A 13,290-nucleotide genomic window follows, 5' to 3' on the forward strand; every position below is an offset into this window, starting at 1 on the left:
AACCTTTATCCATTCATTTCACTCAGGTGTGGCAGCAGTGGAGAGAGAGAAGAAGAAGTTTTTTGAGTCAATCTTTACATTTAGTTCTGAGCTTTTCAGGGACAAATGCAGCCAGGTTGAACTTTTTGCTGACGAGGTACAGACATCAGACGTGAACATCTGTTGTGAAGATGGCAGATTGACTTTTCATTTTCCTGGTTTCTGAATGAACAACTATCCAGAAGAGATGGCAGATCCTACAGGTAAGTGCCTTTCATTTGCACACACTTGTTTTTGCTGATTTATGCTTGGAGGAGCAGAGTGTAGACTCGACTGTGGTCATCATCAACAGTTACATCTTCATTTTTAGCTGACGAGGCTCTGTCGCCATTGGAGTCCAACCTGTACAACACCGTCCAGAATCTGCTCAAAGAGACAAACTGTCGCAAGGCTTCACAGAAAGGTATAGCTGCTACTGAACCAATACAAAGCACTTAAAGGCAAAACAAGGTTTGGACCAATAACATAGTTAATAACTGGTTGAGGTGAAAAACGTATTGATAAAGGTAATACGATCAACACAACATGCCCCAAGATCAATATCTTGATTTGGTTCAGCGAACACACTGTGTAAGATGCATAGTCAAATACAAACAGTCCCTCCGCTCTGCAGGAATACTTCGATGGAGTCTTCAGAAGAAGTTGGAGATGGATCAGTCCTGCAGTGTTTCATTGATCAGAGTGCTGCTCAGAGAGTTGGAACAGAAGCTAAAGAGGGTTAGCAACTTTCAAAGTTAGATTTAAAAATTCCAAGTGGTCTTCCAAACAAAGCTTGTGCGTTTCCATCGTCATGGATGCTTTCATTCATGCCTGCATGCTCTTCTTGTGTTGAAAATAAATGTTTGCAGAAGCTGGAATAAAACTCTTGCATAACTCTTTGTTTGACAACTGATACAGACTTCTGAAAAAGGATACACGCACATCATCCCATTGCTGCACACTCTATACTATGTGGTTATTCAGGTAGGACATACCTGCGTGACTTCTAATAACATTTGCCCATTCATTGCAATCATGGAGAGATGAAAGACATTATTGTTTTGCTATTTTTCTGTATTTATCTTTCCAGTCAGGTGCCATGATTCCTTCAAGCCTTTACCAGACAGTTTATGAGTGTTTGATGAAACTGCTCATCTTACCGTCGCCTTATTCCTCAGTGGCCCTGAGCACTCTGAGAAGCATAAAGATGGAAATGATCACACCAGGTATTAGCCTATGCATCAATGAGCACATTTCCAGAAAACAAGCTGAAATCAATACAGTCAGTGCATTATGATGCTGTAAAATGAACACCTAATCTTTCCCTCGATAGGCTCCCTATATCAGAGGAAAGTCATGTCGGAGCAGAATTTGAAGAATGAGCATTTTACCTTGCAAGAAAAGTACATAACTCCTTTGAAAGGCTATCAACTTGTATTTAAAATGGTGCGCTGTGTGAGTTTAACACTGAATAAACTGTTGTTATTGCATCCATTGTCTTGCTCCTTCTCTGTATTGTTGGTTTCCCTCCAGGGTGTTTGTGCTCGCTGACCCAGCTGTGTTTTCTGCTCCGCTGGAGGAAATGGTACGAGCACAGTTGCAGGTGTCCAGTTTGCTCACGGACGCACAAACCGTGGAGAATAACTTTGTGCTACGGGTGCTGCTGACAGGGCTTGGGACCACATGCCAGAGCTCCAAACTGGCTGAGGCTCTGGAGGTAAGCAGGTTTATGGAAATGCTTTGGACCAAGTAAGAAGGATACTTCTATATATGCTCACCCAGAATTAACACAAATTGAAAGTTCCTCGGAGAACCATTAACAGCATCAATAAAAAAAAATGCTTTTAATTTAATTTTATTGTGGCTTTTGTGTATTTCAGGCCTTAGAGGACCATATGGCAGATAAATATTTCCAGGAAGTGGTTGTAGCCGTGGAGCAGAGCATAAAGTGTGGCACAGGTGGCTGCGCAGCATATCTGAAAAAACTACAAAACATATACACAGACATCTTGGATTCCTCTAAAGAAGGTGTGTATGCATCACTGCTGTCTTAGTCCAGTTTAATATGAACACACAGCGATACAAACACTATCTGTACCCTCTTTTCACAGATTCAAACAAGGTGGATGATGGCTCTGTGTGTGCCACTGCAATGCCCTTTCCAAAGATCAACTTCCTCTTGTGGAGCGATGATGAAGATCTATGTGAGTTAGACAAACAAAAAACTGCCTCTACTTGATCTATTTCTGTTAAGAGTGAATAGAAGGTCCAATTGTCGCGTTAACATATGTACACTAAATGTATCTATACTCAAGGGAATCTGCTGGCAAACTTCGCAGAGGAGAGGGACAAAAAAGAAGATTCAATTGGTTCTGACGACAGGAAAATAGAACAAGATCTGATGGAGAGTGACTTTGATGACACAGAGGGGTCTCCAGTCAGAAAGCCAGTGGCAGCGTTCACACGGAGAAATGCCTATAAAAGCCTAAAGCCAGCAGATAAACTGAGCCTAATGAGGGAAAAGATAGAAGCATTTCCTGGAAGCGCTCCTCCTGTCACTTATGAGGACAGCAGGCGACACATAGCACGGGTCGTGGTGATGGGGGACGATCGTGTGCTGGGAAGACTCACCAGGGCTTATCACTCTATTAGGTGAGCAGCTGCTTTTTTTAAATTATAAATACCTGCTTCTAAATAGTGCTGCAGCAAAGTGCTGTAATTCCATTACTGTGTGTGTGTGTGTGTGTGTGTGTGTGTGTGTGTGTGTGTGTGTGTGTGTGTGTGTGTGTGTGTGTGTGTGTGTGTGTGTGTGTGTGTGTGAAGCCGTATATTCATATTTTAAGATGTTTTCTATGATGGATTTCTGTACAGAGAAAGGGAGTCTAAACGTCTTACTTTGACCAAGAAACTGAACCTACGGCTGTACTACATCCCAGTCACTGATGTGGAGGCTTCGCTCAGCTCACCTGTGAGTCACACATGGCTCACTCAAAGCGACACTGGCTGCCTGGTATAAAAAGATTCTCTACATGACCCTGTTATTCCTCATAGGATAGCCCATGGAAAGATGGAGGCCGACTCTCTCTCTCCACCTTGTTGGGAAAAGTGGATCCATGGTACAACAGCAACATCAACACTCTGGGAGCTCAGATCTCTAAACTAGCTGGAATGGTAACCACAGATTTAAGCTAAACTAAAAGACTAGCAGTTCTGGGAGGCTGTATAAGCACAAGGGCTTTGAGCTAATGCTACAAAGCTAATAGCTGCTGATTTTAAAGGTGACATATTGTGCTCATATTCAGGCTCAAAAATGTCATTTGGGTTGATCTTTTCAGCCTCTTTCTGAAGCCCTTCGTGTTATAAGCCCGCCTTCCAAAAATACCATTCTGCTCTGATTGGTCCTGAATCTTACTGCCGGTTTGAACCAAACTGCCACTTATATGCTGGGGTATCTGGGGGTGTGCGTATCACAGGTAGAAGTAGTTCTAGTTAGTTTGGTAAGGTGAGGGGGGCATTGCATCTCCCCTTATGATGTCAAATGCGGAGAGAAATCTGACAGGGGGTTTTGAACACAGGTTTTCAGAAAGGTGGAGGGGGAGAAAAATAGTGTTTTTTTCTCATACTTTTGGAATCTCTAGACGCACAGAGGACCAATATTAACATGAACAAGTGGATTTTGCACAATAGGTGTCCGTTAAGCAGGTAAAATGTTTGCCATTGTCAACATGTAGTGAAGTGTTGTATGGGTGTTTATATGACCCTATTTACTTCCATTTCAGCACTTTGTCGACAGTGTGCCATTGAAGCAAAACGCCTTCCTACTGGACACCCTGTGTTACTACCTTCGCTGTGGGACACAGCCAGTTCACCTGCCGCTCTACTCGGTCAAGGTATCGTTAATTTGCATATCAAATGTATAGATATTGAAATTTACATGCATGCAAGTGTGGTGCTCTGAGTAAGGTTGGGTATCAATATGTCAAAAGAATAAGCAGAAAAAACAATTGACCAAAGCAGTCATTTTCTTTATATCAACAATTGATTAAAGGTTCAGTAATGGTCAGTTTAGCTAACTTCCTGCAGTTAGCAGTCCCCTCCCTCATCCCCGCGTCACCACAATAATGCCTTCAAGCAGCGAGTTATCTAGCATCATCTCAGATCCCTAAGTGTGATAAAACATGATAAAAACCATCAAAACAAGGATTTTTACCTGCTCCGCCATTGTAGGCGCATACACATTCACCCATCCGTCGCTCTGCACATGCACCGGCAGTAAGACGGGTGCCGGTTTGTAGCGTTCTCTCTTCTGATTGCTTATCAGTAGTGGGATCCCCGAAAAGTTTATTTGCCGATTACATGCAGAGCGGGTGACTGATAGATCGCCACAGCTTTATGAAATGTGCACACTATATAAGTGATCACTATATGAATAAAGAGCGACTTAAAGGTGAAGTAAGCGGTTTATTTATGTTAATATAAGTGTTAAATCGCTCTTTATTCATACAGTGATCACTTTCATAATGTGCGCGTTTCATAAAGTCGATCTCTCAGTCAGCTGCTCTGCATGTAATCGGCAAATAAACTTATTGGAGTACCCCAAAATTTTTATCCAATCACACGAGAGAACTCTACAAACCGACACCGTCTCACTCATGGTCTCACTGCCGGTGCACGCCAGAGCAACAGATGAGTGAATGTTTATGCGCCTACAATGGCGGAGCAGGTAAACATCCTTACCAATGTCTGTTTTGATGGTTTTTATCATGTTTTATCACACTTATGGATCTGAGATGATGCTAGATAACTCGCTGCTTGAAGACCGCAGTGCATTAATGTGGTGACGTAGGGACGAGCGAGGGGACTGCTAACTGCAGTAACTGACAGGAAGTTAGCTAAAAGAACCATTCCGCTTACAGCACCTTTAACACTTATATTGACTTAAATAAATCGCTTACTACACCTTTAAATGACCATGTGTATAGTAAAGAGGATGACACCTTTGTAAGGTGATACATGGACATGTATGTGTTTTAATTTGTATGCTGTCCCCTGGTGGCCAAACAAGATAAACAGGTTCAGTTTTAAGGAAATAATTAGCACCTTTTATCCATTAGTGGTTGAAACAGTGTACAGTGCAGTGTAGAGCCTGGTACTGTAGAAGCTGGTAGCCGATTATGGTAATGATATATTGCTGCTTCATGCTTGTTTCTTCTTTTGACTGCATACACTGTGTGTTCAGATGACCCGCTTTGACGGAGACGTGGTGGAGGAGGTGTTTGTGTCCCATCTGAAGGCAGAATTCCCAGAGTTCAGGCACCTTAAGGAAAAGAAAAAAGTCTCAAGTATGTTTCTCAATGTCTTTCAGTGTCTACTTAAGTGTGATTGTAGAAATACTGTCTGCCACTGACTGTGAGTCAAATGAAAGTCATGCACTGACTTCACTATGGTGTTGTTCCTTTGACAGACGAGCCTTCTTCACGACGTAAGAAGTCAACAGTGGAAGTCTTTGGGGCCTTCATCTCCGTCTGTTATACAAAGGTACACTCCTATAGCAATAGTGATACATTGCATTTAGCATTAGCATCAGCAGCAGTATTTGTGGCTAACGTTCACATTCTCAACAGAACTCTTTAAGCAAAAGAGAAGTTGTGAAGAAAGATGCACCCATGATATGTGGCGTGGAGATTACATCGGAGCCGGCAGCTGTAACATCAGGTTCATCTTTTTATTCTATATTTGAGTATATATTTAGTTGATAGAATGTATGTTGATGCAAGAAGAAAAAATGTAAGAATTATCCTTGGCACTGTGTCCAGGTGAGAACTACCTTGCAGTCATGTTTGACAGTTTGAACCCAGGATCCATTACAGTAAGAAGTCATTTACTTCTTCCTTATATACAAAAATTATATTGTATTATTGTGAGTGATTATTTCAAGGAACTGAAACTTTATATGAAAACTGTTAGGCTTTTCTAAACCTTTTGTGTTTTGACCATGTAGACAATCCGAATTCAAAACATCTGCATAAAGACAATGGAGCACAGAGTGCTCTCTGTGTGCCTGGACCAGGACTCACGCAGGACGTACGCTGACATCCAAAGGTCACCCATTGCCTAGACGACTGACATTTCTGTTTCACCTTGGTGTACTGTACCTTTAGAAACAATGTGATGTCATTCCTCTGCAGGATGGAGATCTCTCCTTGTTTGGACCCGGGGTGTGGCATCCGCTCCAAGTTTAGTGTCAGCAGCGACCGTGAGCTGCCGCTGAGCAAGTACCTGAACAATGCTCTGTCTCTGCCCGTATACACCTTCACCGGTGTGACCCCCTGACGGACGAGTGCTTCCCCTTTGCATGAGTGCACATAATGCATTCAAAAGCAGTATGTCAACAATAAATAAAAAAACACACTATAATTCAATTGTAAGCAGATAGATAACCCTAACCTCAATGTATGAAGTGACTATGAGTTGACATTCTGTTACTGATGATCCATTTAGTGTAAACTCTCATATAAAGTCATACTGACTTGAACATGACATTTAAACAGTGACTTATTTCATTAATTCAAGTATGTTTTCCAAAGTAGTAATTCCTTATCATGCTACCTAATACTTCAACTTCACAACATTTCAGAGGGTAATATTATACCTATTTTAACTCCACTGCAATTATTTCAAAGCATATGTAAAACATATGACACAGTTTATAGAATAGGCATTTATGGATTACAAGGTTGTTAAAATGATCTCCACCTAGACATTACTAAGATGCATCCATTGAAATATTGCAATAATATACGTATTTATTATTATTTGTATTATTATTATTGTATTGTACCATAACTCTCTGAATGGCTTCCTTTGATTATTTAAGTATATTTTGTTGCTAATACTTTTATACTTACTGTACTTTATCATTGTTAATACGTCTTTTGAAGCTTTATTATAATATGTCAGTTTTAGTATATTTTTTGTAGATCTGTATAACCCATGTGTATAACCAAGTGTCATAATTATGATGTTAGTTGAATTTGAAAGTGTGGTGAATAAACTAACCTTCAACTGCTTTTTTGTGTTGATATGTCTAGTATTGACTTGTGCTCAGTTTATAAAGAAGTTCAATATGATGAATTATACAGGTGAAACTCGAAAAATTTGAATATCATGCAAAAGTTAATTTATTTCAGTAATTCAACTTAAAAGGTGAAAACTAGTCTAATATATTATATAGACTATTTACATGCAAAGTGAGATATCTCAAGCCTTTATTTGTTATAATTTTGATTATTATAGCTAACAGCCTATGAAAACCCCAAATTCAAAATCTCAGAAAATTTGAATATTACATGAAATCAATAAAGAAGGGATTTCAAATACAGAAATGTCGGCCCTCTATAAAGTATAATCATCCATATGTACTCAGTACTTGGTTTGGGCCCCTTTTTCATTAATTCTTGCCTCAATTCCAATTCATTTTCCATGATATTCTAATAATACGAGTATCACATTCACCTGTATGTTAAACTGCATTGGATGCAGTTTTTGGGTGTCGGTTACCTGCCACGCACAGAGCCTCCGGCCCGTTAGGAGGCGCTGCGGTCCTGTAAACCCGCATCAGGTGTTAACTGTAACTTTAGACACAGTAGAGTGCGCTCACCGTCCAGACTGCAACAGGTGCCTTGCCCTACGGAGAACAGAAGAGAACAAACCGTTGATCTCATTGCGGGAGTTAGATGGTGGAACATGACCGGTAGAAAAGTATAAAGAACTTCAAGCGGGCAAAAGTCAAAAGGTAAATGTTAATGGGCTTTTTTTTTGTTCTTATCTCACACACTTGACGTGACGTGGACATGCGCTCCACATCCCTGTGTCCAGGTGCGTCCAGCCGCACAGGTGTTCAGTTTCCTAGTGGTTGTTTTATCTGCTTGGTTGAAGAGTAGTACGCTAAGATTAATCCTGAGGACGCTCGTTATAAAATATTTCCATAGTTAAAATATGTCTATAGTGTCCCTATTTATCTGCGTTGTGCCTCCCTCTTAACTGAGTTGTGTTAGAGCCAGATGCTTGGTTTCCTCATGAGTAAAAGGGAAATAAATTATGATATTTTCTTAACCCTTCTATTAAATGTTGAAGGATAAATTAGGCAAAGTGGCACAATGAGTCATACAAACACAGACATACTGGGAGCCTGAAACACTTTGATAAATGTAGATTTGTTTTACTTTACCCCACCATGTAGCCTTATCAGTATTGTCTGTAGGCCTATATGTAGAATAATCAGCTAATTCTACTGACAGTTTCAGCAGTCAAAGTCCTCGTTGTGCAGTAAAATGTTCCCTGTCAATGTTTGACTTCGTAGGCCAATCTGATGTTTCTGGATTGATATATTAATATTTTGCATTAATGTGTATGTGGCATTTTACTGTCAAGATGTTTAAGATGGTGCTAATGTTAACTCCATTATAGACTGCAGTAATGCATCATATTATATTAGATCATCATATAGGCCCTACTAGCCTATTAAATGCGACTAAAAGGTCCTTTTCATGAGCTCAGAAATACATTTTTGACTATGCATGTTCTGGCTGAGGGTGGTTTGAATAGTTTATTTAGCTTCAGGAGTGGGAGAATCTTCTCAACACGTGTTTCAGTTTATCAGCATACACTGGACAGGAAGGGTTTGAAAAACATAATCTGTAAAGTAACTAATGTTTTTAAGAAGAAAATTGTTCAATATTTCCCTAATGAAGTGTACTTCATCCGGTTAAATTCATCCTGTTACATTCAGATACTGTCATATTTGTTTAAATGTTATTCTCATTCATTTCAAACACAGTAAGAATTCATGGTGCTACTTTGCCACTGTCTTTTTTACTGTACATATGACAACACTTATCTTGAATCTTTCAATACTTTAAATTTTTAACTTATGTACCATACTTGATTCATTCAGTTTAGTAAAGATGTTAAAATGTTAAAATTAGATCTGCCAGAAAAAGGGCCAAGCATTATCTACCTCCAGCCACTGAAATGTGAGACTGTGCGGCTTGCCTTTATCACAAATAGTTGTGAATTGAATCTCTCTATGTGCTCTCTCTCTCACTCTCACTCTCACTCTCACTCTCACTCTCACTCTCACTCTCACTCTCACTCTCTCACTCTCACTCTCACTCTCACTCTCTCTGTCTGTGTCATCCAGGTGGCGCTCCATGTGAATCCTGTCCCTCAGAGCCCATGGATCTGCCCAGGAGGACCGGTGTCATGAAGAGGTACAAACAGATTGACATCAAGCGCGCCCTGGCTCTGTCCGGCACCTTCAACTTCCTGTGCTGCTGTGCCAGAGGCTGCCTGCTGCCCTTTCTCACCCTGTACCTCCGACAGCTGGGTCTGACCCCGGCGCAGACCGGCATCGTAATGGGAACCAAACACCTCATAACACTGGTGTGGAGACCCGCAGCGAGCCTGCTCTCCAAGCTCTACAACAAGAGGCGGGCGGTGATAGTCTGCTCGCTTCTGTGTTCTGCAGCGGTCGCTCTGGTCCTGCTGCTTGTCCCCCCTACGGATGTTCATGCGCAGACCGACACATGCAACGTGTCTGATCTGAATGACAATCCAAACCAAAGTGCGGGGGGTAACCTGCTAGTGAGCAGCGTCCTACCGGCCACGTCGCCGGCAATAACTGGACCTCAAATCAACACAACTCTTGTTTCCCAGTCTGCCGTCACTCTACCTGCCACGACCCATGCTGATTCTGAATCTGCCCCTGTTTTGACAAAGACTTCCCTCAATACGTCACATCCTCAGCTGTCACATCCTCAGCTGTCACAAGAGAACTTGTCAGTGGTGGTAAAAAACATTCCTAGACAACCGAGTATCAGCATTCCTGTCACGCTCCAGACCTCTAGCCCTGTGGCAGCTCCAGTGAGGAAGAAGAGGTTCAAATCAGGCTCAGGAGAACAGGAAGAGGTAAAGGAGGGCCATTTTGAGTTCCTGGGCAGCCTGAAGGTGATGGACCCCCAGCAGCAGCTCTTCTTCTTGGTCCTGATCATCGTGTCTGTGTGGGAGTGTGTGTCGGCCCCTCTGGAGTGGACGGCGGACGACGGCCTGTACGAGTATCTGGATTTCGCCGACGCTTCTGACCGCTACAGCGGCACCCGGCTGTGGGGTTTACTGGGGGCAGCGTGTGGGGTCGGGGGTGTGGGCTTGCTGGTCAGTCAGTTAGGATGTCTCATAGCTGTTCTGGCTCCCAGGAGCGCATTGCATTTCTACTGCTACGCCGGTGTGGTGGCTCTGGCCCTGCCCATGGCCACTTACCTCCCTCTGTACCTTAATAAGAAGCGGGACAGGGCCAACGGGCTCCTGAAAGCTGCACAGCTGGTGCGTGGCTCCCCCCGCGCTCTGCTCTGCGCGGTCACAACCCTGCTTGTCGGGGTGGTGGTCTCGTCCGTGGACAACTTTCTTCTTTGGCAGATGCAGGACCAGGGCAGTGGCGTGCTGCACATGGGGCTGACTCTAGCCCTGGCTCTGCTCTCACAAGCCGCCTTTCCTCTGCTGGCCGGCCGACTGTCCAAGCTCCTCAGCCCGGGGAGGGTGCTAGCTGTGGGGGCGGCGGTCCTCGGGTTGCAGTGCTTCTATTACTCCTTCCTCTGGGGGCCGTGGGCCGCGCTGCCCGCTCAGGCGTTCAGCTGTCTGGGCAGTGGGGCCCTGTGGTGGGCCGTGGAGGTCCAGTGTGAGGGTGTGGCCACGCCGGGCGCAGAGAGGAGTGTGAGGAGGATCTACAGTGTGCTCTCCCTTCACCTGGGCAGCGGGCTGGGGAGCTTTGCCGGAGGCTTCGTGGTGGAGAGGTTTGGTTTGTCCTGGCTGTTCAGAGGAGCAGCAGTGGGACTGATGGCCTGGTGTGTGTGTCTGCCTCTGCTCCAGTGGAAAGCCCCTAACCAGCGCAGGATTAACTACTCTCGGCTTCTGGCGGCCGACGCGAGTGAAGCCAGTGACTCTGAGTCGGAGCAGGAGAGAGACTGGCTGGCTAAGGCCATGGAAGACGACAGAAGCAATAACAACAACTATGGACGCAGGGTGAACCACTGAACCTCTTCAAATGTGGACAGAATGGACCTCATGAAACCAAATCATTGAGTAATTTATATCAGTATGGAAATGAGAATGATCATTCCCCGACGGGTTTGCTTTCTCGGCCTAACGCGAACACGTCACTCTTCATCATCAGCCACTGCTTTCCTACTCTGACAGGTTCTATTCAAATCTCCATGTTGAATTCTGACTCTCATTACTGCTTATGAGTTCTTGATCAGCATCCAGTGTTGTGGCGTCTCAACAGGCAGCTCCACTGATGGACTTCCTCCTGAGAAACAGCAAGCATTTGCATGAACAATCATCCTTTTAGAAAGCAAACACGGAAGCAGTATTATGGGGGAGCAGATGAAGGACTCGGGCGTTGTGACACTTAAAAAAACACTGAAGCTTCTCACCAGGAGTGTCGACGTGTGCACAAGGTGGGGCTAAACTTAACCGGAATCCTGCTTCTGTGCACCCACGCTGTTTATCTACGGATAAAGTCTCATTCACTGTGTTTGTGCCTCATTATCCATGTGATCACACCGGCTGCAAAGTGCTCAGACCTGTTTATCTACATTTATGACTAACCTTCTTATCTGTTAAAAAGAAGGAAATGAGTTGTAAGAGTATTGTGTTATTCAGCTGTGAAGAAGGACTGTGTAGAATATCTGTTTGCTTCCGTGTTGGACAATGTTTGCCTAATCCTGTATTTTCAAAGTGAGTTTGCTGAACGTACCTCATGTCAAGTGGTACATGTTTACCTGTCAGGAGACATCTGAGAAAACTCTTTCTCCCTCAAACGAATGTCAGAAGGTGCATGAAGTTAGAAATTCTAAATGTGGATTACATAGACTGCAATGTCATGCAATAAGGTCAAAATGAATACTTATTTAAAGGCTTCCTTATGTCATTTATTTTTGTTCCTTTTATTTTTCAGAGTCATCAAAGTCTATGGCTATGTTGTATTTGCATTTCTTTAACCTGTTACAGGCCTGACTGAAGAGTAACCTAATCATTGTTATGGGCAATAAAATAATACTCATGCTGAGTATGTAAAGCTTTTGAAAAAGCGAAAAGTTAAATCTTTTTTCTCTGAAGTGTACTTCACTACATTGAATCCGTATGTAGCCTACTGTACATGTTCTTGATCTATGAAGTTTAAAAATAAATGTTTGCTTTAGATCCAAATCGTGTGATTTCAGAGCCATCCAGTCAGAAGAAGTTATACACCTTGTGGCCGTTATGTAAATGGTCTGGCTCTACCTGTGTACACACAGCTGAGGTATTAATGAATAAAGGTAGTTGTATACGGGGATGGCAGCTCCTATGTACGCATGTAGAGACAGATGCAGGTTTTACTCCCTGTCCTGGACATCTTGGGGGGGGGGGGGGGCTCAGGGGGCCTGGAAGTATGAAGTATGAATCAAGTCTTCCTCGCTTTGACGTCGAAAGCTTAACTCATTTGGTGGCAATGCAGAGACTGCTCGTTTTTCCAGTGGAGATGGCTGTTGTGGTGGTTAGAGCGCAGCCGTGCATCAAAAGGCATACCTCTGTTATTTTAATCCTTTGTGTCATTTGTTGAATAGCGTATAGGATTTTCCGACACAAGCAGTTTTCTGCTTTGAATCTCAGACGTTCACAGAATAACTATATGGGACCTCCCTTTCTACAGCTATCTTTTCACAAACATGAATTTCTCAAGTTAGGTTTTTTTTTTCTTGTCATAGATTTTCTGGGATACCGTTGTTCTTTAACCTTTATTTATACAGGTTGTGTTGTTTACTGTTGTATTTACATTTGACAATGTATTCTTTTACTTAAATAGAACGGGCATATTGTACTTTTTCTTACTACTTTTCAAACCCTTCCTGTCCACGTAAAACTTTATTTCCAAATTTGGGGATATTGATCTTGAATCATGCTAATAAATTGACTTTGTTAGTTGAGAAAATGTCCTTACTGCCTAAGCTAAATTAATTATTTAAATCTTCCCTTGATCAGCTATAATGCATTTTCACAGCTTATTATTCTTAAAGAATATAATGTAGGCCTTTTACTGTATTAAACTAACCAACGGTTTATAGAGGAGTTAAAATAAGCTCGGTCTATAGCATTTTACTGCAGAATGAGTATTTTAACATATCCATCACTGTTCACATGTAATTCTCCAGGTTTTTGTCCTCTTCTGTGGTATAG

General features: G+C 42.6%; 2 protein-coding genes across 2 annotated transcripts; both read left to right on the forward strand.

Annotated features, from left to right (window-relative positions):
* The first annotated feature begins 139 nt into the window (after nucleotides 1-139).
* On the forward strand, nucleotides 140-6,964 carry pik3r6b (phosphoinositide-3-kinase, regulatory subunit 6b). The gene is made up of 19 exons (XM_080044588.1): nucleotides 140-242; nucleotides 350-442; nucleotides 653-756; nucleotides 937-1,002; nucleotides 1,109-1,244; nucleotides 1,352-1,421; nucleotides 1,552-1,735; nucleotides 1,899-2,046; nucleotides 2,130-2,222; nucleotides 2,334-2,670; nucleotides 2,890-2,986; nucleotides 3,070-3,189; nucleotides 3,798-3,908; nucleotides 5,258-5,360; nucleotides 5,483-5,556; nucleotides 5,643-5,733; nucleotides 5,835-5,887; nucleotides 6,020-6,120; nucleotides 6,207-6,964. Exons 1-19 carry the CDS (start codon nucleotides 206-208, stop codon nucleotides 6,349-6,351), a joined length of 2,163 nt encoding a protein of 720 aa, XP_079900714.1. The 5' UTR covers nucleotides 140-205; the 3' UTR covers nucleotides 6,352-6,964.
* A 741-nt stretch (nucleotides 6,965-7,705) lies between these two features.
* mfsd6l (major facilitator superfamily domain containing 6-like) lies at nucleotides 7,706-11,293 on the forward strand. Its single transcript, XM_080043402.1, has 2 exons — nucleotides 7,706-7,813; nucleotides 9,221-11,293. The coding sequence occupies exon 2, from the start codon at nucleotides 9,256-9,258 to the stop codon at nucleotides 11,104-11,106; it is 1,851 nt and encodes a 616-aa protein (XP_079899528.1). The 5' UTR covers nucleotides 7,706-7,813; nucleotides 9,221-9,255; the 3' UTR covers nucleotides 11,107-11,293.
* The last annotated feature ends 1,997 nt before the right edge of the window (nucleotides 11,294-13,290 follow it).

The sequence above is a fragment of the Ammodytes marinus genome, assembly GCF_949987685.1.
Source record: "Ammodytes marinus genome assembly, chromosome: 16".
Classification (NCBI taxonomy): domain Eukaryota; kingdom Metazoa; phylum Chordata; class Actinopteri; order Uranoscopiformes; family Ammodytidae; genus Ammodytes; species Ammodytes marinus.

Bases quoted from the DNA above. Each gene is read 5' to 3' on its own strand.
- pik3r6b (XM_080044588.1), top strand. From the start codon at position 206: ATGAACAACTATCCAGAAGAGATGGCAGATCCTACAG. The intron at 2,047-2,129 runs GTGTGTATGCAT...CTCTTTTCACAG, and splicing joins CTTGGATTCCTCTAAAGAAG to ATTCAAACAAGGTGGATGAT. The intron at 3,909-5,257 runs GTATCGTTAATT...CTGTGTGTTCAG, and splicing joins TGCCGCTCTACTCGGTCAAG to ATGACCCGCTTTGACGGAGA.
- mfsd6l (XM_080043402.1), top strand. From the start codon at position 9,256: ATGGATCTGCCCAGGAGGACCGGTGTCATGAAGAGGTACAAACAGATT.